We start from the raw sequence: 22,147 nt of genomic DNA on the forward strand, positions 1-22,147 counted from the left end.
TGCACATTTGTAAGCCCTCACTCAATAGTAGCTATTATTAGTCGTATTTCCAGTAGGTACCTCTCAAGAAGCTAGCTTGATAATTTTGTACAAAGTGGTCAAACTCTGTGTAGTAACTATACCTTTTTATACTACTAAATTGATTTCTCTGTAAACTACTCTTGTACTAAACTTAAACATCCATAGAGAAACGTGTGACTGAAAGTAAACTCTATAAGCCTTCCCTTACATGTTGTTTGACTCTCTGTGAATTTCAAAATGAATGTAAAGTTGAATATTTAAGATATATATCACTTCACTTACCAAATAAGTGGGCTTTTTTTCTTTTCCCATTGGATTCAGACATTAATGACCAGGCAAAGAGTTGGTCCACTATATTGTGTTTATTTAGAATCAAAGGCATTGGCTCGGGGCTTTTCCTACGTGTGGTGATCAGTGACGCTCAAGTTTTCTTTGTGGTGGAAGTTATCAACATTCCACTGGTTTATGTGTCCTGCCTAAAATTCTTCCCTCCATAAACTCAAATATCTGAAAAAAAGTAAAAGGTTCAGACTGGGGCTGCCTAGACTCCTGGACACATCTTTAACCAAACAAAATATGTTAAACCTTGGCATCAATTGCTTTGAAAGATCCAGTGATTATAAATTTATATCCTGCCTCTTCAGCATTTTATTGCAACTATTTTATACTGGTCGAATGGGTTAAATTATGAAGCTTGATAAGTACATATGCACATTACCCATCCTTAGCTTTAGAAGGAAAAAAAAAAGGGAAGAAAAAGATAGCTATGATTTTGGAAGTCATCCCAATTTTTAAAAATAAGAGAATTTGGACATTTTGGCATATGGGCTTTTTTAAATGAAATTTCATGGAACTGAAAACAGTCAATTTTAGGTTTCCAAAAATTGTTTTGATTTTCATTGGTATAAATTTGCTCCACATGGTTTTAGGGAAGTTCTGAGAGATGCATTTGGGACTTCAGGGTTGATTTTTTTGTTTGTTTGTTTGAGATTTGTGATTTATTTTTTAAAAGGTGATTTTTTTTTCTAACTCAGAGTATAAATCGAAGGAGACAGAGTTCCATTTCTAGGACAGTTTTTGGTAATGACATCATTAAATATTGCAAACAAGTGGACTTGGGGCTGACTTATTGAACATCATTTCAGCACATTTGGATGCTGCAGAGCAGATTCCTCTCCCCCATCTTTGGGGTAGAATTTAGAGGCCAAGTGATTTTGGCCATTCCATTAGCAGCAGCTGCTGGTGATAAGCGGCATGAGAGTCACCTGTGTAGGGTCAGGCTTATTGCACATCAAGGTTCAGCAGTGTCGGAAGAGAGGGAAGATGCCCAGGAGGGGGCTCCAGGCCACCTGCTGTGTGAGGATCAAAGGGTTGAAAGGTCAGAGGGCTCAGCTCCCTTAATCATATCTGTCTGTGCAATAGCTATTTCAGATTGTAAATCTTGGTGATTTCATTAAGTTCTCCTGGCTGCTACTGGGGCATTGAAATAATAAAATTTTATATCTGTTGCCTTTCCTGCCTCTGGCATCCAGGCTGATACATTCCCTGCAAATGGGATGTCTTTATGAAAACCTTTCCTGGAATGGTCAGAGCTGCTCTAATGAAATCTCAGACTAGGAAGTTGGGGTTCACAGGACCTCATCCTCTAGAATAGTTTGTTTAAATAGGGGGAAAAAATCACTCAAACCATGTAGCAGCTTTGAGATTTAGGTGGAACCTCTCTTCTGAAAAGCAGGTTACCAAATATGACCTATTGCTAAATGCTTCATCTTATGCACAGGAGGAGAGGTGTGCTTTCCCAGTGCTGCTGCTTATGAAATAACCCCGTTCTACTGACTCCAGGGGCCTTTCTTCTGGGCAGCCCCAGGCAACTGTACAGACATTACTTCCCCCTCATCAGACCTTTCAGGGGTTTTAGAGACATGTCTCCTGAATATGATTTTCCAAATATTTTTCTAGATCTTAAAGTTGTTATGGACCTTTAGGGCTCCTTGGCTCTTGGGCAAGACAAATCACAGTAATGGCTACCCCTTTACTGCCCATATGTTTAAGACCCCCTGTAGTTTGTTTGAAAAGTTAAGAGATTTTCACAGTGAAGGTGCCATTTCTGAAATTTAAAGTGTTCCTTTTCACCGGGAGATAAGTTCACTCTGATTAAGTTCGTAATTCTCACTAAGCCATGTTTATGGGGGCAATAAACAATGTTTCAGAGTGCTTGTTAAATTGGGTTTCCAACCTCTCCACTCTTTAAAAATTGACATTTCAAATAAAAGGCAGGTGGAGATGGGAGTCCAGGTTTTCTGTGCTTAGTGATGAATGAATGATGGCAAGTGGCAGTTATGTGGGAGGAATGAGGCCCTATTTTATGAGAAGGTGACCCCAAACCATTTTGGGACTAGGAAATCAATATCTTCTTATACCCCCAGTGAAACTCTTAAATTCAAGTTTCATCGTTTCAAATGGGATGGATACTATTTTTGGAACAGTGCTGGATGTATTACACTCATTTAATTTTCACAAGTCTATGTTCTCGTAGTGTGGCTCTATTGTATAGATGATAAAATCTGAACACAGAGAGGTTAAGTAACTTGTCCAAAGTCACACAGCTAACAATTAACAGGAGTAGAATTCAAACCCAATTATTTTGTCGTGTGAAGTGTTTTAGTGTGTACAAAAGAAAAATATGATACTGACCCTGCTTTTAGGGTCTGTTTGCTGTTATGTATCTGGCCCATGATAAGTCTATCCATGGAGGTTACAAGAGAAATATGTCACCTAGTCAGTGTCCATAGTATTTGCTAAGCCAGGAAAGTGGAGGGGTTCCCCAGATGGTACAAAGGGTCTAGGCTTTGGAGCCCAGAAGTTCCAAGCTCAAATCCTAGCTCTGTCATTACTCCAGGACCTAGGAGAAGAGCTTCAGTTTTCTCTTCTGTAAAATGGGAAGAATAATACCTTTTCCATGAGGCTGCTTTGAGGATCAGATGAAATAATATATTTAAAAATATAGTATTTAAAACTTCAGTACTTTATAGATGACGATGGTAAGCGTTATTGCAGTACATGTGAATGTAGTAAGATCAAAAGTTATTTTATGGGAAAAGTGACAGGTACACATGAAGCAATTAGAAACATCACCAAACAAGTTTTATTTGAGGGCCCAAGTATAAGTTGCCCACTCTACTTGGCATAGGGCCAGGAAGAAGAAGTAGGAAGGCTTTATAGAAGAGCAGAGTCTTGCCGGAGAGATGATCACAGTGCTCTGTGCCTGGGCCATCTTCACAGTGTGCCGAGGGCTCTGCCACCTCACCTCTCGCCTCTGCTTTGTAGCGGTGGTGAAAGGTGTGAACACCATGCTTGTCCTCTGTTAACTCATGAGGAAATGGAGTCTCCAGCAGTGGGGAGGGTGCTTCAGTTTAAGGCAAAACACCAGCAGAGTCAGAGTCCATGGGCTCACCCCTCCATTCTGAAGGCAGAGCGGAGGCCAGGCTGCATGGTGGGGCTGTGCTAGGCGGGACTTGCAGAGAGCCCCTAGCAGAGCTGGCAGAACCAAGCTCCTAGAAGGAGACCGGCTGGCACTCACCAAGCTTCTGCCCTATGGCTGGTGCTCTGTGAAACACTGGCCCCTCCAGCAGCATCTCCTTTCACCTTCTCAGCAATCCTAAGAGCAGCATTGTGACCCCATCTCACAGAGAAGGAACTAGATGCTAAAGGAGGTGACGGGCCTTGCCTCAAGATGCCTAGTTCTAGTAAGTGAGTGAGCCAGGACGCCAGCTTTGGGGACTTCTGACCCTAGGTCCAGGACCAGCCAGGGGAGGGAATCAGGCAGTGTCTGTGTGAATGGAGATATTCCACCAGTGAGATCTCCTCTACTACATATCACTGTGCCTTAGGTTTATTGGCTATAACTTATCCTACCATGCTCTATCCCCACCCTTCCACAAATAGGCTGGGAGCTTCTTGAGTTCAGAGACCATGTTTTTAGTTATCCCTGTCTTTAAGACTCAGCATAAAGTTGACATGAATGTCTGACTGATGCATGACTGACCAACCGAGTGAATGAATGAATGAATGAATGTCCAGTGGATAGATGGTCAGGAATGAAGAAATAGCCCCTTTGCTGACCTGGGTTGGAAATCTCTGGATTTGTTAATGAGAGTCAGTGCTTATTACCTTGTGAGGAGTGGATTTGGCCTGACCCGGGAGGTGCTTACAGCACTTCCCTCCCCTGCCAAGCTTCTGTTTCTGTTTAAAGCACGCTGGGAAATTCTGGGGTCCTCTGAACTGTTGGGCTTGGATTTTTAATTTTGCAGAGCAGGAAGGAGCAAATCAGTGACTCCTGGCTCCAAAGAAAAACCACTACGTTTATCAACTGCTTGGCAGCTCAGTGACCTTTGGGGCCTGAGGAAGGGAAGGAAAATGTCACTCTTCCCTCTGTGTGTATCCAAGATTTCAGGAGGGAATAAAGAGTTTAGGATACCAGAATATTTGTCTCTCCTTTTCCTGTCCTTTCCACTTTCCCTCTGATTTCTCTTTCCTTTCCTCCTAGGAGGCCACCAGCTCCCCATGCTGTTCTTTGTGTGCTCATATATCTGTCCATGCATTTGAACACACTTGACATGGCTGAATAGTGAAAAGAACATCGATTCAGATCCTTTTTCTGACAAATGCCAATTGTAGGAACATTGGCAAACTAATCTCTTTAGCCTTCATTTTCTCATCCATCAAATGGGTACGATATTCTATAGGAAATCCTCTCTACTGGGAATTTGAATAGAGCCTGGGCCAATCACCAAGCTACTTAAGGACTCTATTCTTCTGGTACTTGCCTAACAAACATCTGTTAAGTTACAATTGTTTAGTGCTCTGTTGATCGAAACAATGTATCAGAGCAATTAATAAAAGGAGTTGGGTAGCACAAAGGTGTTGGTGCTCAACTGGGTTCAGAGTTCAGCTCCACTGCTTCTAAGCCAGAGGACTTTGGACAAGTTATCCCTCAGTTTTCTTGTCTCTCCAAACCAAACCAGGGGTGTTGTGAAGGGTTGGGCCATGGGAGGAACACATGAGCTTATAGCTCTCGTTTTGTTGTGGAAGTCAGTAAAAGGATGGACACAGAGCATATAACACTCTCCTGGCCTGCTCAGGCCCTGTAAAGTCAGCTGTGACTTCGTGCATCACATAACCAGGAGTATAGTTAACCTAAGAGGTGACTGCATGGAGCCCAGCGACAGTCAATCAGTGAGGATAAGGTTTAGATTTTCAAACTATTAAGATGTAATTTTTGGTTTAGCTTTAACTATATCCACCCTTGAAAACTGGGGAAAAAAAAAACTGCCTAGAAGTCAGACTTAGGGAGACAGAGTATGATGCCAGGAGCCTTACCAGTTGTGCTCTTTCACAGAGGGGTGAATACTGTACTTTCTTTCAGCCAAAGCAAAGCAGGTTGTGGGTATGACAAACCTCAGACTCAGGAGGCTGCATCTTCTTGAAGCAGAGTGTCCTTGCAGAAAGTCGATGTGGATCCATCCCCGTTGCTTGGTGGTCTGGCTGCTGGTCTCAAAGGTGCTGCATCAGGTGCTGGTTTATCCATAGGTGAGGAGACTATGCTGACAGGCCTCAGGGGTCACTCTAGCAGGGAGATGGCCTGCCTGTGGTCAAGGCCAGCACCCTGGACTTGTGGGAACATGGCCATGTAAGTGCAAAATAAATATTTCTATTTTTCTTTTTACTTAATCTTCTCATAAGACTATGAAGAAACTGAGGCTATACTAGGTTATAACCTCCCCTGGGTCCTGAGTAGGAATTGAATAAGATAAAACCCAAAGCCCAGTCCATCTGATTCATGTTCCTGCTGCTGTCCCAAACCAAACCAAGCTGACTCCAGACTGCAAGCATCTCAGAAAGGGATCAAGAATGTTGCTGCTTTGCTCCTCACTGGAGAGAGCACGGGACAGATTAAAGAAGCCATGTGTCTGGGACTACATCAAACTAAAAAGCTTCTGCACAGCAAAAGAAATAACCATCAAAATGGAAAGGCAACCCACTGTATGGGAGAGCATCATTGCCAATAATACATCAGATAAGGGGTTAATTTCCAAAATATATAGAGTACTCATACAACTCAACAAAAGGAAGACAACCCAATTAAAAAATGGGCAGAGGACCTAAATAGACACTTCTCCAAACAGGACATACAAATGGCCAAGAGACATATGAAGAAATGCTCAACATCACTAATCATCAGAGAGATGCAAATTAAAACAACAATGAGGTATCACCTCACACCTGTCAGAATGGCCGCCATCAACAAATCCTCAAACAACAAGTGTTGGCGAGGGTGTGGAGAAAAGGGGACTCTAGTACACTGCTGGTGGGAATGCAGACTGGTGCAGCCACTATGGAAAACACTTCGATTTTACCTCAAAAAATTAAAAATTGAATTGCCATTTGATCCAGTGACCCCACTTCTAGGAATATACCCTAAGAAGCCTGAAACACCAATCAGAAAGAATGTATGTACACCCATGTTCATAGCAGCACTATTTACAATAGCTAAGATCTGAAAATAGCCCAAGTGTCCATCAGTAGATGAATGGATAAAAAAGCAGTGGTACATATACACAATGGAGTACTACGCAGCTGTAAGAAAGAAAGATCTCTTATCCTTTGAGACGACATGGAGAGACCTGGAAAGTATTATCCTAAGTGCAACAAGCCAAGCAGAAAAAGACAAATATCACATGATCTCACTTATTTGTGGAATATAATGAACATAACAGTCTGAGGAATAGGGTAGACCCAGAGACGTGGAAGTAGGGTACAGACTGACAGCCCTCAGAAGAGGGGATGGTGGGAGGAGGGAAGAGATAAACTGCAGAACTTATATGCATGTACACATAACAGATGGACATGGACGACAAAGCCAGGGACAGAGTGGGGGGGATGGGGAGGAGCGTGTCAATGGGGAAAAAAAGGAGAAACATCTGTAACAAAAATTTTAAAAAAATAACTTGTGATGTATTCATCTAACAGAATACTACATTGCAATGAGAAAAAAATAAGCAGTTTCATGGATAAATCTTATAAATATAAAATTCTGAGTGGAAGCTGGAACAAAAGAATATACTCTGTATGGTTCTATTTGTATTAGATTCAAAAAACAGAAAAAAAAACTCTACGATGAGAGATGTCAAGATATTGGCTCCCTTTGTAAAGTCAGTAGTTAGAAGGGGCACAGATGAGATTTCTAGGATGCCTGAAATGTTACATTTCTTAACCTGTGTGCTGATTACATGGTCTGTTTACTTTGTAAAAATTTATCAAGATGTATACACATATACCTATATGCTATATGTATATATACTTTATTAAAAATTATATTTATAAAATAAAAAAGCCATGTGTTTTCTAGAGGTGTCTACCTTTGCAAACAAATTTTCTCTGTACCGCAGGCCGACACTCCAACCGCTGAGCCAAACCGGCCAGGGCGCAAACAAATTTTCTGACAGAAAATATTTTATTTTATTTTATTTTTGTTTTTTTAAATCCTCACCCGAGGACATTTTTCCATTTTTTGTTCAGATAGAGCGGTAGGGAGAGAGAGGAAGAGAGAGAGAGAGAAACATCGATGTGAAGGGACACATCGAGTGGCCGCCACCCGCACGACCAACCAGGGCCGGGGACAAACTGCAACCAAGGTACATGCCCTTAGCGGGAACCGAACCCAGGTCTCTCTGTACCACAGGCCGACTTTCCAACCGCTGAGCCAAACCGGCCAGGGCCTGACAGAAAATATTTTAGATCGAATCCCTTTTATCAGCAGAATTATTGCTATTTTGTTTTTCATAATAATAGTTAATACCCCATGCTTGTTATATACTAGACCCTATCCTAAGTAATACATATATATACACACATATATATGTATATATACACACACATATATATATACATATATATATACACACATATATATATATATGTTAACTCATCTAATCACCATAACAATTGGGTGACTTTTGTATTTACTTTTTGTAAACATTTTACTGAAGTGTGAGATTTACAGGGAAAAGTGCCCTCATCCTAAAGTACAGTAAGATGGGTTTTTACAAGGGGGGCACACCAGTGTAACCTCCTCCAGATCGAGAAACAAAATCGTACCACCACCCCCACCCCCAGAAGCCCCTCTTGCCCTCTTGCAGTTATTCTTCCTCCAACCCAAGGGTAACCATTATCCTGGGTGTTTGGTGCTATTTTAATACTATACAGATGAGGGAAGTAAGGCACCCACTGGGGGTTAAAAGTTTTGCCAGAGGCAGCACAGTTGTAACTGGCAGAATTGGGATCCAGACTCTGGCATTCTGCTTCAGGAATGTCCTCATATTTCTGAGATAGCCTGAAAAAGAAAGATAGGTTCGTCGTAGTTTAACGTCACATTGGTCTGCAAATCAGGTGTCTACATTCGTATAATCTTGGAACTCTAATCTGTTTATTGATATAATTTTCAAATTGCAAAGATAGAGGTTCTCTTTTCATAGCCCCCCCCCCCCATTTATTGCTCACTCACCGCAGTCAGGCACTGTGTTAAAGTCCTTATGTAAGCTGCCGCAGCCCTTATCACACAGCTGTGCAGTAGGTAGTATTATCCCCATTTTATAGATAAGAAAACTGAGGGTCAGAAATAAAAGACTTGCCAGACGTGACACAGGAGCAGAGGCAAGGCCTGAATCTGGCTGTCTGACTCCAGAACCCACAGTCATCTTAACCACAGTGTTAACTCCTCTCGCCTTGTGTGTCAACTGTGAATTAATTCTACACTAATTAATCATGGCAATTTTACATGATTGTTATCATTGCCATCATTATTGTTATTCCCATTGCACTTCCTTGAGCAAACTCCAATTTGCTTACACTGGGCTTACGTTGTCCATTTGGGCTTATGTTGACATCTGCTGCCGGGCCTGCCTCCCAGTAGAGTGGATCCAGGCACAGTATTTCATTCACTCTCCAGTTAGTGAGCACTTTCCCTGTGCAGGCACGGTGCTGGGCGTGGGAGATGCAGGGACGAACGAGGCACGGCCTGCCCTGACGATGGTCCTGGTGGCGGAACAACAGAAAAGACTCATGGCACATTGGCTCACTTACCCGACATGTGCTGCCTCCATTCTGGATCAGGGCCCAGTGCTCCTTTGAGGGGCAGGTGTGCCCTGCTCCACCCCAGCCCCCAGCTCCCGCAGCCCAGGCAGTGCCACGTGCTCCTGACCACTCTCTGGGTCCCCTGGATTACACTGCTGGTGTAAACCCTTGCTCTTCATTTTGAGACATGGTTCTAAGTCCTACCTTTTGTCACTAGCTGTCCATTCCTCTCCCTGGATAGGCAGGATCACCCCGATCTGGGTGGGGGGCTGGTGCAGTTTGAACAAGTATAGGTGATATTTTATATATTAGGGGGAAACCCCTTGTTTCCATACACCAACTTTAGGAAGTCAGGCTCAATGAACCCTTCTTAGCCTTCACCAGTGTGGTGCAGTGGTTAGAGTATTGGTCCACACACTGAAGGGTTGTGGGTTTAATTCCCGGTCAAGGGCACATACCTGGCTTGCAGGTTTGATCCCTGGTCCTGGTTGGGGCATGTGCAGGAGGCAACCAATCGATGTGTCTCTCTCACATCGATGTTTCCCTCTGTCTCTCTTTCTCTCCCTTCTACTCTTTATAGAAATCAGTGGAAAAAGTATCCTTAGGTGAGGATTAACCACCCCAAAAAAATCCTTCCTAACTACAGCAGAGTGGTTCGCAAATGGACCCCACTTTTGTGTAGTGAAATGTATCAGAATTTCTAGGGGCATTGGATTTTTATGTTTATTTTAAGGGGGCATAAGTGAGAAACAAAGTTTTTAAAAACCCCGGGCTAGACAGAAAAGGAAGGAGGAAGGCAGGGAGCCAAACACAGCTGCAAATCAGAATGTACACTGGGTGAAGGCTTAGGGAGGAGTTACCTTGTGCAGTGTTCATTCACCGTCATTCATGCGTTGTTATTTTTTATTGTCTACTGGGATTTTATTCTGTGTTCTGGACATAGTACTAATGTGTTTATCAACTTCATTGGAGTATAATTTATGTACAACAAACCATCCATTTAAAGTGCTAGATTCATTCATTAAAACCACTGCCACCACAGTAAAGATGTAGAATATTCCCATTACCCTCAAAAGATCGTTTCTTTTTGTTTAACAAATGTTTATCTTCAGCTGCTCATGTGCCAGGCATGACTCTCTAAGTACTTTAAAAAGGTTAACTAACCCATTTAATCTTTATAACTAGCCTATGTGGTAGACACCGTTATTATTTCCAGTTTACAGAGGAGGAATCTGAGGCACAGAGAGATTAAGTGAAATGCCCAAATTTACACAGCTGGTGAATAGTGGAGGTGGATCAGGACTCAGACCAGCTTCCCCATCCTGTGCTGTTCGCCTATAGGCTGTACTGCCTCTCATTCGTTCGTTCAAGAATTGCCTGACTTGGGGTAGGAGCTGAGAGTACAGAGATCTGTCTCATGACCTCAAGAACCCCACAGATTAGGGGAAGAATTGAATATCTGTATGAATAACTCTAGATGGACTTCTTATTCTGGTTGTGGGAATAACCAAAGGGGAGCACAGGGAAAGGCAGACTTACTGCCACCTCTGGCCCTCTTGGGTGAGGCTAGCCAGGCTCGACTGAGTTCTCAGGGACTCAGGAGAGAGGACAGACGGGCAAGAGAGCTGCTATTGGTCGAATGCTCATTATGGATGTCCTGGGAGTCATGTGAACTCCTGTACTTACACTCACTGCCCTTCCTTCACAACTCTGTGAGGTGGGTACTGGCATGATGCCCCCGTTGCAGATGAACACCTGGGGGGTTGAAGAGGTTGAATGAATTGCCTCAGGCAACCCAGGAGATAAGAGGTGAGCCAGAGGTGACAGGTATTGCTCTCCCGCTGCCCTAACCACCTCCCATACTGTGATTTTTCCTTTCCCTGTCCTGAAAGGGTCAGGTTAAGTCTGTCTGTGACAAAGAGTAAAGGGAAAGGCATTTTTGATTAACAATATTTATGGGAAGATGCCACTTTTGTATATTTCTCTGTGCAAGAAATGCCATTTGGAAAGCAGTGTGCATGTCAGTAATTTTCTTTCTGAGAAAAAGCCTATAGAGTCTGGTGAGGGGAGGGTTTGCAGCTGGCAGGAGCTTTGGCATATGTTGTAACTAAAAAGAGAGGGAATGTGTTGGTGGGACAGGCTACCGGAGAGCCGTCTCGGTGTGCTGCGGTCCTAGTAAGTGTTTTAATTGGGTAGGGTTTTTGGAGGACTATTTTGACATCTGCTCGTGTCTTTGCTGATTTTTCTTCACAGAGTAGGAAACACAAGCTGTGGATAAAATGACTTTAAAATAATTGGACGCAAAGCTATCTTTTTCAAAGTCGAATTTGAGAGGGACACTTTTTAAGAAGTGAAAAGTAAATTCCACTTCTAGGAATCCACCCTAAAGCACAAGGCTTTGTGCCTACAGATTTCAGGACAGTATTACCTATGATCATGTCTTAACAACTGGATATAGTAACCAACAAAAGGGACTCGGATGGATTTGTTTCCATGGAGTGAAACATTTTGTAACAATTAATAATCTTTACAAAGGTTTTAATGAAGTGGAACATTGCTTATATAGTAATAAAGGAGAGAATCAGAAAGAAACATTAAAATTGTTTCAACAGTGTTTTTTGAAAGTAGGGTTTGCAGCAGAGGAATGTGAAAGGAAGCACAGAATGTTATCTCCAAATGGAGGGATCAGGATAACCATAATTTTCTTTGAACTTTTGTGTCTTTCTCCTTTTTTATAGCAGGCATATGTAATTTTTATGATAGGAAAGGCGAGAGGAAGCAGGTCCTGAGCGTTAGTATAACTGCATGCCCTGTCCAGGTGCTTGCTCTGAAGTCTGAGCCTTGGTTTGGGGCATCTTTAGAAAGACAGGCTTTCAAGTCAGACTGGTTCCAAAGTCAGCTCTGCCGCTCACTGGCTATGAGACTTGGGCAGTTGATTTGACCTCTGTGCGCCCCGTTTCCTTCTCGCGACCATGGAGATGATGGTATCTCCCTCATAGCATGGACAGGATTAAATGACCTGGCACCCAGTAAGGGTCCGACTTCCTTCTCCACCACACCTCCCTCTCCCACCGCCAGTTTGAGGTGTTTTGCCTTTTTCATTCCCATTTCCATGAGCCTTTCACGGAGAAGGTGCCGTCCGGCGAGCTGGCCCTCGAGTCTTTCCTTGGGAACACTGAGCTCGGGCAGGTCCTTGAGTCCACGCCAGCAGCCGCTCTGGAGGAGCCCTGCCGCGGCGAGGGCAGCATTCTCCTCGGAGAGGACACTGTGCCGCCCCAGCTCCTGCTGGAGCCTGGCGCTTGGGCATTTTGGTTACTAAGGGGACCCTGGCCTGTTCAGTCAGAAAAAAGGACCAGGTTTTTTCCTCTTCTTCAGCCTGAAGCCATTGTTGAAAAAGTAAACACTCCACATAGCTTAACCGGCAAGTCCTCCAGTCAGGAGTAGGAAGCTATCGAAAGCCTGTTCCAGCCCAGTGAGGAGAGTCCACAGGGCCGCTGTGTGCTGCCAGGCCCCACTGGAGCACAGAGACAGTGCCAGTCTGGTGGGCACCAGCCCCGCCTCAGCCCCTGCGCCTCTCCCGGGGCGGCCCTGCCCCTTGTCTGCCCTTGTCGTCCGAGCTCTTTGGAAGGTCACAAGAGGAAAAATATATATCCTCCCCCCCCCCCCATGTACAGGGTGTCTGTAGATTCTGTTACATTTTGAAAATGAAATGTAATAAACACTGGTTTTGCAATTAAAGTGTGTGTGCATCTTGGGGGCATATGTATGTATATATGATTCTGGGTGCGGCAGCCTCGGCTCACTGTCGAAGCCTCCTCAGCGGAGCTGTGGCTCAGCCCCTTATGGACCCTTGTTTCTGGTGCTGACGTCTTTGAAGTGAGAGCCCCGCAATTACTAAGAAGGGGCCAAAGGACTTTGCCCTAAGGCCGTTGCCTCTACAGCTCTCAGACTAGTTGGGGCTGATGTATGTATTATACAAGTAATAATAATAGCTACTGTTTAGAAGTCCTACTGTGTGCCCAACAGCACCGGGGGAAATGAGGTGAGGAGGTGGTCACAGTTATCCTCTCAGTTTTACAGAGGGGGGAGCCACTTCACCTCTCTGAGCCTCAGTCTCTCACTCTGGAGTGGGAGTGGCGGCCCCTCACCTGCAGCCACATTGCTGAAGTGAAAGGACCCCTGTGGAAGTGCTGCGTGAGCCCTGGAGTGCGCATGAGTGAGAAAGGGGGTCGTTGAGGCTGTTTCCGTAACTTCCCGCTGGCACACTGCTGGGTGTGGATGGCGAGGGAGGCAGCGAAGGAGCCCTGGGCAGTTCATCAGGAGGCTCAGTGTTCTCATCTGTAAAGTGGGGACTGTGCTGAGTGAAAACTGGTGATGTGCTGTTATCAATGCTGTTTGCTCATAGTGTTCACCCTGTAAGTGAGCCAGTCAGTTAACATGAGTGATGGGGTCCGTAGGGAGAAAAAACTTCTAAGTCGGCAATCTTGTCCCTCCTCTGTGGGTCTCAGCCCAGAGTAAGCACTTAGTAAAGTTTATGAATTGCTTGGTAGGTTTGTGGCCTAGGCCCCCATGGCCTGGAAGAGTCCAGAAGGTTGAGGCTCCTGGTTTCATTAATGAAAGGGTTCCAGGATTCTGCCCTCTGGGAGTGTTATTTCAACCCCAGGAAGCTTCTGACCAGCATGGCTCCACCCTCCTGCTGGGAGGAATCTGGAAATGTTTACTTAGGTGCCAGGTTCTGTCCTAGAGGCTGGGGTTTGAGACAACAAACGTAGACCAATGTTAATTAGCACTTAGCAAATAATTTTGTCAGGTGCTAGTTATTATGCGGTGGGGAGCCAAACAGGTGAACCCCTGAAGGAGCCCACACCCCAGCAGGCACAGGGGTACTGGGGCTCACTGGCAGGGCCTGTGCAGAGCTCAGTCTCACAGAGGGTGTCTGAGGAGGGAGGAGGCTGATGGCGCTGTGGGGGCAGCCGGTGCTGTTACCTCTGCCCCTCACCTCACCTGTCTGCACCGCATTTCCCTCCTGTTCCATACAGGAGGATAATAACATGCACGCGGCAGTGTTTGAGAATTAAATGAGGTAAGGTAAGAGAAGCCTAAGAAAAGCACGTTGCAGTTGCTGTGCATCTCCAGGGCATTGGCTGACTTGGGCTTACGCCGCCATCGGGATGTCCAGCTCCATCGCCAGCCAACCCAGTGCTCTCACCAGCACTTCCTACTGATGTCACTCGGCAGACACGCGGGTTGGCAGACTGCAGCCCCAGCTTGGCTGGCCAGGCATCCTTGGGCAATGTACTGTTACATAGTCACGTGTAGTAGCTCAGAGTATGGCCAATAATGAAATTGGTTCCTTACATATAGAAGACCATATGCCCCATTTTATGCCTTTACCCTGTCATAAATGCTCTTTTATAGCCAAAAGTATCCCTGTTTAGACAACAAATTATAGGGTCTTTCTATTTAACCAGGGCAAAATGAAATCGTTTTGAATTCTAAACTCTAAAGAAGTGAGTTCAGATGTAAGAGAGTGAGAGGATTGGATGAGATTGGGAGTGGTGAGCAGGCAGCAGAAACACAGAGATGGATTTTAGCAGTGGGTAAACAGTGATTAAAAATAGAAAACTGAGGCTACTCACTATCTAGTACTTCAACAGACTATCTAGTTGCTTCCAGATGGGGGCTCTTCTTTCCCCATATTGAACCTTCATTCCTTCCTCCCCTCACCAAACATGAACACCTAGTAGACGTGCGTCTCCCTTTCCCTGTACCAGTAGAATCATGGCCTGTGGCCTGTGAGTCATGACTCACTAGCTAGATTTCTATGGAAAACGGAACCAAACAGAAAGTGTGACCTTTCTACTTACTGTTTAAGGGAAATGTTAACACGGTGACACTAGGCCATACACCATACTCCATACCCAAGAATGGCAGGGGCCAAAAGAGAGATGGGCAGGTGACTAGTCTCTGTAAATGAGAAGGGTTGGCTTGACTGCGGGTGTCACAAGAGCATATCTGTCCATCAGAGTACCCGGGGCCAGAGCTTTGGATCTCAGACTCCGTTGTAAAAGATGTAAGATACAGGGAAAAGATAACATTGGGGTATAAAGATCTCTCTTCCTAGCTCTGTGACCTGGGACATGTTAATTTAGTCTTTGTGAAACCCTATTCTTTCCTGGGACTTCGGGGTGACCATACAAGCTCACAGAGTTTTTGGGACAGTTAAGTGTCCTCATAAATGTGATCACCTAGCAGGGGCCTGCCCCAGAGCAAGCCTTTGTCAGATGTCACTTTGCTTCCTATTCCTCGTCCCCAGAGAAGGCCTGGGGAAGATACGTGTCATCATGGTGCCTCAGCGATTTTTTGTTTGGTATTTTTTATTTGCAGAAAGTCCGAAACATGGCCCTGGATGATGTCGTGATCCTTAACGTGGACACCAACACCCTGGAAACCCCCTTTGACGACCTCCAGAGCCTCCCGAATGACGTGGTGGGTAATGAGCCCTTGGGGTTCTGACTCCTGTGAGTGGCGGTGAATGTGGCATAACCCTGGGGACGGGGAAGCAGGGGACAGCTGTGGCTTTCCCGCGGCCTAAGGATTGTACTTCGTTTCTCTGTTCCCTCTGGCACCTTTGTCTCGGTGAAGGAAGTTGGAGGTGGTTCATTTTTGTAGTCTTGTTTTGTTCTCATTGGCTTCATCTGAAAGGCCATGAAGCGATCCCTGGGCCTCGACAGCTCCCCAGATGGTGAGTGCCTGGGGGTCTCTCCATCCCTCTCCAGCTCAGTGCCATATCCCCTGAGGTGGCGGGAGGGCTTTCAGTGTGAGCAATTTGGGCCTCTTCAGTCCTCCATCTTTTCCCTGGGACATCATCAAACAGACTGTTTCCCATGTAGCAGGGACCTGTAGACAGTGCTCTGCATGTGGTTCCGTGTCCCCTAAGTCTTTCTTCACACCTCAGGTCTAGACAGATTGTGGGCTCTACTGGCTGCCGCCTTTGCCGGCGAACGTCTGACCTCACACCTGTTGCACCTTGCTGCTCAGAGCTGCCTTGTGGGCAGCTATTCGAAGGAGACCCAGTGTCCCCCTTGTCCTTACAAATGAGGAGGGCCGGGGTTCACTGCGAAGCACAGTTTGGATGTTTCTGATCTGGCCTCCCTGACTCTGCCTTCCAGACTGGGAGGTGGGTGGTGCTGAGATGGGGCTGGGTATGTGTCACTGGGTTGGTGTTGCGGCAGTGGGCGCTGCCGCTCCATTCCTGCCAGGAGTCCCGGTGGCATCGTGGGGTTAACTGTCCTGAAGAGATGAGTGTTTGCTGGTGAACGGCTTGCAAACAGGTTTCACATGCCTGCTCTTAACTCACTGTGAGGTTTCGAGGGTCATTTGTACTCCGTAAAGATGTTCCGTTTGTAGGATAATTAAAAAGCGCTACCATTCACTGACTTCCTACTACTCTCAGGAAATATTTCTCTTATTCCCACTACCACAGAGCTAGGAAGGGGGGAGCCAGGCAGCGAGCCCAGCTCTGTCACTCCACAGAGGCACTGCCCCCTGCCTCTCTGGGTGCCTTCTGCATTCAGGACCACGTTCAGCTAGCATCGTAGCCCCGCGGAATAGGCGTTCTCTCCTTTCACAGGAAGTATGTGCCTAGACACAGACCCAGGCTCACCAGGGCAGAGCTGAGGTTGGAACCTCGGGACCCCGGTCTGGACAACACGAAAGCCTGTGCTGCCTCCGTCAGAAGTAGAAAAAATGAAAGTACCAGACACTGTGAGGTTCATTTATCATGTCAGAACAGGGTCGTGGTTGGTATCTTAGGACCTCCTGACCATAATTTGAATTCTTTGGGTTCGGTGGAAAGGCTCTCCCATAAAGCCATAGGTGTCTTAGGTATGGACCTTGCAACTGCTGAGTGAATGTGGTAAGTGCACCTGAGGTCTGTCAAGGGCAGTGATGGCCAGGGGCCTGGGGCAGCCCCAATGAGTGTGATGGCCCAGAAACTATAGAACAGACTGACTGGTCCCCCCTGCAGTGCTCTGCCCTGAGCGGGGCTTTGAGCAGCAAATATGAAGCAGACCTAATGCTCTCCCTCAAGGAGCATATTCCAGTGGAGGAAACAGACATGTAACTGACATACATATCACAGTATGCAGAAATAGGAGCCATGAAGGGTATTGGAATCAGGCACAGAAGAGCCCAGGGGTGACAAAGATTTGAGGGGGGCGAATGGAGACTTCCTGAAGATGGTACATTCCCAGATGCCTTTTAAATGATCAGGGAAGTGGCCTCAAAGAACCGAGGAAACCTGGGCATGGTATTGTCCCTATCTGAGCCTCACCTCCCCCCTTGAAAAGAGGAGTGCCAGGCCTGTCATTAGGATTGCCGTGGCAAGTAGATGGGCAGTAGTGTTCATCAGGTGCTTGGCACGGTGTGCACATGTTCTCAGTGCTTAATAAGTGGAACCTGCAATTATTTTTAATAAAATTGTCACTAATAATTGCAGCCAGGGTGAGAGGACAGTTAGTTCCCTGTAACCAAAGGATCTCCTCATTTGCAAGCCGATTTGTGGTAAGGCTGAGAGTGTTCTACAGCAGTGGTTTCCAGCATGAGGCTCTAGACTCATGGAAGACTCCAAGGATAGTACTGGGGAGGGAATGGGGTCCATGGGTACTTGCTGTGCTTCAGTGGAATTCACAGGCTTTATGCTCGAAGGCTGTGTGAGCTTTCGAGTCCTTGAGAGGAGAAATTGTACCTGCCATCTTTGTGTCCCCTGCATTTAGCACAGGGCCAGGTGCTTTTAGTGTATCAGCATATCCACAGTTGACCTCACAGTCTTTTCTTTTGCCAAAGCTACTTACTGACTGCATCTGACAGACTCTGCTTCTTAGACATTTCTCAAAGCTTCTCCGTCCCTCCTAAATGCTGCCTGATCCAGCCTCTTCCTTCTCTCCTGCAGTCTCTGCTGGCTCTTGGAACCCCAGCCTCCTTCCTCATGTACCAGTTACCTATTTAAAACAGAAACTTAACTACATTTCCCTAATTTAGTTATATTTATTTATAGTTTTATTTAACTCAATTTAACTGTACTTAAAACCATTTTGTCAATGAACATATATATTTTTTTAATTTCTAAAGACAGAAATCCTTCCATAACTTTTAGTACCTGTAGATTAGAGGCAGGTCCCTTTTGTTGGCTTTGGAATGAGAGATCTGTATTTAGATGCTGGCTTCACTTACGAAGGCACGTGGTCTCGGGCAAAATTGCTTAAGCTCTCTGAGTCTCAGTTTCCTTAATACGATTGTTGTGAGAAGTAAATGTAATGTGTATAATATATGTAAAATGTGTTCTGTGAGCTCTATAGACTGCAGTTAATATTAGTGGATTATGGATGCACCTGGTGACTAGCATGGCATTCCAGGCCCTCCTTCATGATATGACCCACCTGTTTTTCCCATCGCTTTAGCTCGTTCTCCTCACTGCTTCAAACCCTGTATTATAGCTGCTTGGCACTGTCAGTATTTCTCCCAAGCATACCTGTTGTTTCATAACTTTGTATGCAGAGTTTCTGTTGTCCCAAATGTCCCGCCTCATCTGCCAATCTTACTTGTTCTTCAACACTTTATGCTAAATGTTCAGCTGTAAAAACCTTCCCTGACCTCTCCAAGTACATTTGACCACATCTTTCTCTATGTCTCCACAGCTCCTTATTCTGCTTGTATAATTACACTTATCTTCCTGCAGGATAATTTGTCACACATTCTGGCTTTCCCTTTTAATTGTGAGTTCTTTGAGGGCAGGAATCAAGTTTTATCCATCTTTGTTTCCCAGGATCTAGCAGCCACTGAATAGATAGATGGAAGGATGGAGGGGACATATGGATTGGGTTATTTTGGTAGATGAAATCTTGCAAAACATGGCATTCGTGCTGGAAATTTTATTAAAAGAGGCCTTTGTTCTGCTTCTAGCCATGATGGAGTAATTGGAACTAGATTTCTGCCCCTGCCATTAACAACTAAAACTCAGGACAAATATGAAAACAACTGTTTTCACATACTGGACAAGTAGTACAGGAGTATAATCCCTGAGAGAAAGTAACTTGAGGCCTGTGATCCCCCTGGTTTTTCTGCCTAGAGGCACTTTCTGGCCCCTAGGCCAAGAGGGGGTCCCCAGCCAAGCACAACAGCCTCGCTGAGTTGAGGAGTTGTGGATCTGAGTATGGGGAAGAGGTAGTTCCAATTTGTGGGTCAGATTATCTGACAGGAGAGAGCTGCTCAGCAAAAGAGCTCCAGAAATCTGAATTGAGTCCTCTTGACTAACCTGCTGAAGCCTGGTCTGCCCACCCATAGGGGGAGCTCACACAGGCTAGGACTCATTCAGGCTCTGACCAGCCAGAAGAGGAAGATCTTGGTGATCACTCAGGACAGTCATCAGAGACCCCAGGAGGCCAAGCCTGTGGTAGTCTAAATTAGCTCTAGAGCAAAGATAGTTTTAGCCCTGCCCTAACAAAGCTTAAAATCAAGCCCTGGCTGGTGTGGCTCAGTCGTTAGAGCACCAGCCCACAGCAAACCAAAAGGTAGCGGTTCGATTCCCAGTCAAGGGCACATACCTGGGTTGCAGGTTTGATCCCCAATCTGTGCCCTGGTTGGGGTACATGCAGGAGGCAACCAATTGATATGTCTCTCTCTTTCTCTCTCTCCTTCCACTCTCTCTAAAAATCAACAGAAAAAGTATCTACAGGTGAGGATTTAAAAAAAAAAAAAAAAAGGTTAAAATCCAGCCCTGAGGAGCATAAGAGAGGGCCTCAGGGCTGGTGCTGGTAATGTGCTGATTTTTTCTCTCAGTGCCAGTTATGTCGGCAAGAATTCCTCGATCTGAACACCAGCGATATTTGTACTCCTGTGTATGTATGTTAAACTTAAAAAGTTTTAAACAAAACTATTTCTTTAAAAAAAAAAAAAAAAAAAGCCTTAAAAGGATCAATCTGATATGCAAGATATTCAACCTCCTGTCAAAATAAACTTCAACCCTCTTTAAAAGAAGACAACAAAATCTAACACTCAACAACATAACATTCACAGTAACTAGCATCCTGTCAAAAAAGTACTAGACATTGAGAATCAGGGAAATATAACCCATAACCAAGACGAAAATTTGTCAATGGAAACTAACTCTGAAATGACAAACATGATAGAATTAGCAGACAAGGACCTTAAGATGGATATTATAAAGATTATAAATGTACTCTTGAATTTAAGGAAGACCTGAACTTAATGAGGAGAGAAACAGAAGATATAAAAAGAATGAGAGGGAACATCTTGAGGTGAAAAATAGAATACCTGGATTGAAAATTTCACCGATAGGGTTAAAAGGATGTTAGGCACCACATCTTAAAAGATCAATGAACTTGAAGACATACCATTAAAAACTGTATCCACTATGAAGCAGAGAAAGGAAAGACTGGAAAAGGTCAACAGACCCTTCGGGACCCATGGCACAATATCAAGAGGACTAACATACATCTAATTGGAGTCCTAGAAGGAGAGGAAGGTGGGGAAAGACAGAGAACGTATTTAAAGAGATTGTAGCCAATTTGTTTTTCAGTTGTGATGAAAATGATTAATGCAGAGATCCAAGAAGCACTGAAAACCTCAAGGATAACGGACCTGAACAAAACCACACCAAGGGTAGGTCCTGAAATTACTCAATACTAGTGATAAAAACAAAAGCTTAAAATTAGCTAGAGGGGAAAAAAGACACATATAAATGAAAGAAGTAATGGCAGAAGACTTCTTGTAAGAAACTACGCAGCCAGAAGATAATAGACTGACCCTTTTAAAGTAATAAAGGAAAATTTTGTCAAACTAGAATAGTATATCCAGTGAAAATATCCTTCACAAACAAAGGCACAATTAAGTGTCCATCAGTAGATCAGCAGATAACAAAGCGGTGGTACATGTACACGATGGAATACTACGCAGCTGTAAGAAAGAAAATCTCTTATCCTTTGAGACGACATGGAGGGACCTGGAGAGTATTACACTAAGTGAAATAAGCCCATCAAAGAAAGACAAGTACCACATGATCTCACTTATTTGTGGAACATAATGAACAAAATAAGCTGTCAACCAAAAGAGATCCAGAATCATGGAAGTAGGGAACAGACTGACAAACCTCAGAGGGATGGAGGGTGGGAGGGGAGGGAAGAGATAAAGCATATATGCACAACCAATCTACACAGACACTAGGCTTGGGGAAGGCAGGAGAGGGGTGAGAATGGAAAGGAGGGGCTCGATGGGGATAAAGGGGACATCTGTGATACTTGCAACAATAAAAACATTTTTTAATGTAAAACAAAACAAAAGACTATTTCAGAAAACAAAACATGAGAGAAATCAGACCTGTACTCCAAGAAATGTTAAAGGAATTTCTTCCTATGGAAGAAAAACGATGCTATAGAGAAGCTTGGACAATAAGGGGTGAAGAGTGCCAGAAATAGTAAACATGTGGGTGAATGTACGGGACTTCTTTTCTCATTTTTAATCTCTGCAAAAGGTAATTGAGTATCTATAATCGAAATTACCAGTGTATTTATTGTGTAATAACCTAGCTAGAAGTAAAATATATGACTACAGTAGCATAGGGGACAGGGCAGGGGTAGAGAATGGAGTTTTGCAGTTTTAAGGTTCTTAAATTATATGTCAGCTGGTATACTATTATTTGAAAGAGACTTTTAAGTTAAGAATGTATATTGTAAACTTTAGAAGAGCCACTAAGGAAAATAAATAAGGTAGTGATATCTAGCTAATAAGCCTTATATTGAAGATCTAAAAGATTTTTGGGGAAAAGGATAAAGAAACCAAATACAGATGGTATAAATAGAAAAGTTAACAAGATGATAGACTTACCCAACTATATTATTACATTAAACGTGCATCATCTAAATACTCCAATTAAAGATTAATAATATACTTAAAAATAAGACCAAAGCCCTGGCCT

At 44.4% G+C, this 22,147-nt stretch overlaps 1 protein-coding gene across 6 annotated transcripts in view; it reads left to right on the forward strand.

Annotated features, from left to right (window-relative positions):
* DENND1A (DENN domain containing 1A) overlaps window positions 1-22,147 on the forward strand; it is a 491,959-nt gene that overhangs the window by 302,566 nt on the left and 167,246 nt on the right. For all 6 annotated transcript variants that reach the window (XM_036261261.1, XM_036261264.1, XM_036261259.1 and 3 more), the window contains one exon: window positions 15,541-15,642. In XM_036261261.1, coding sequence (XP_036117154.1) covers window positions 15,541-15,642 — 102 coding nt within the window. The remainder of the gene's footprint in view (window positions 1-15,540; window positions 15,643-22,147) is intronic.

Source organism: Molossus molossus, unplaced genomic scaffold (assembly GCF_014108415.1).
Source record: "Molossus molossus isolate mMolMol1 unplaced genomic scaffold, mMolMol1.p scaffold_m16_p_14, whole genome shotgun sequence".
Classification (NCBI taxonomy): Eukaryota; Metazoa; Chordata; class Mammalia; order Chiroptera; family Molossidae; genus Molossus; species Molossus molossus.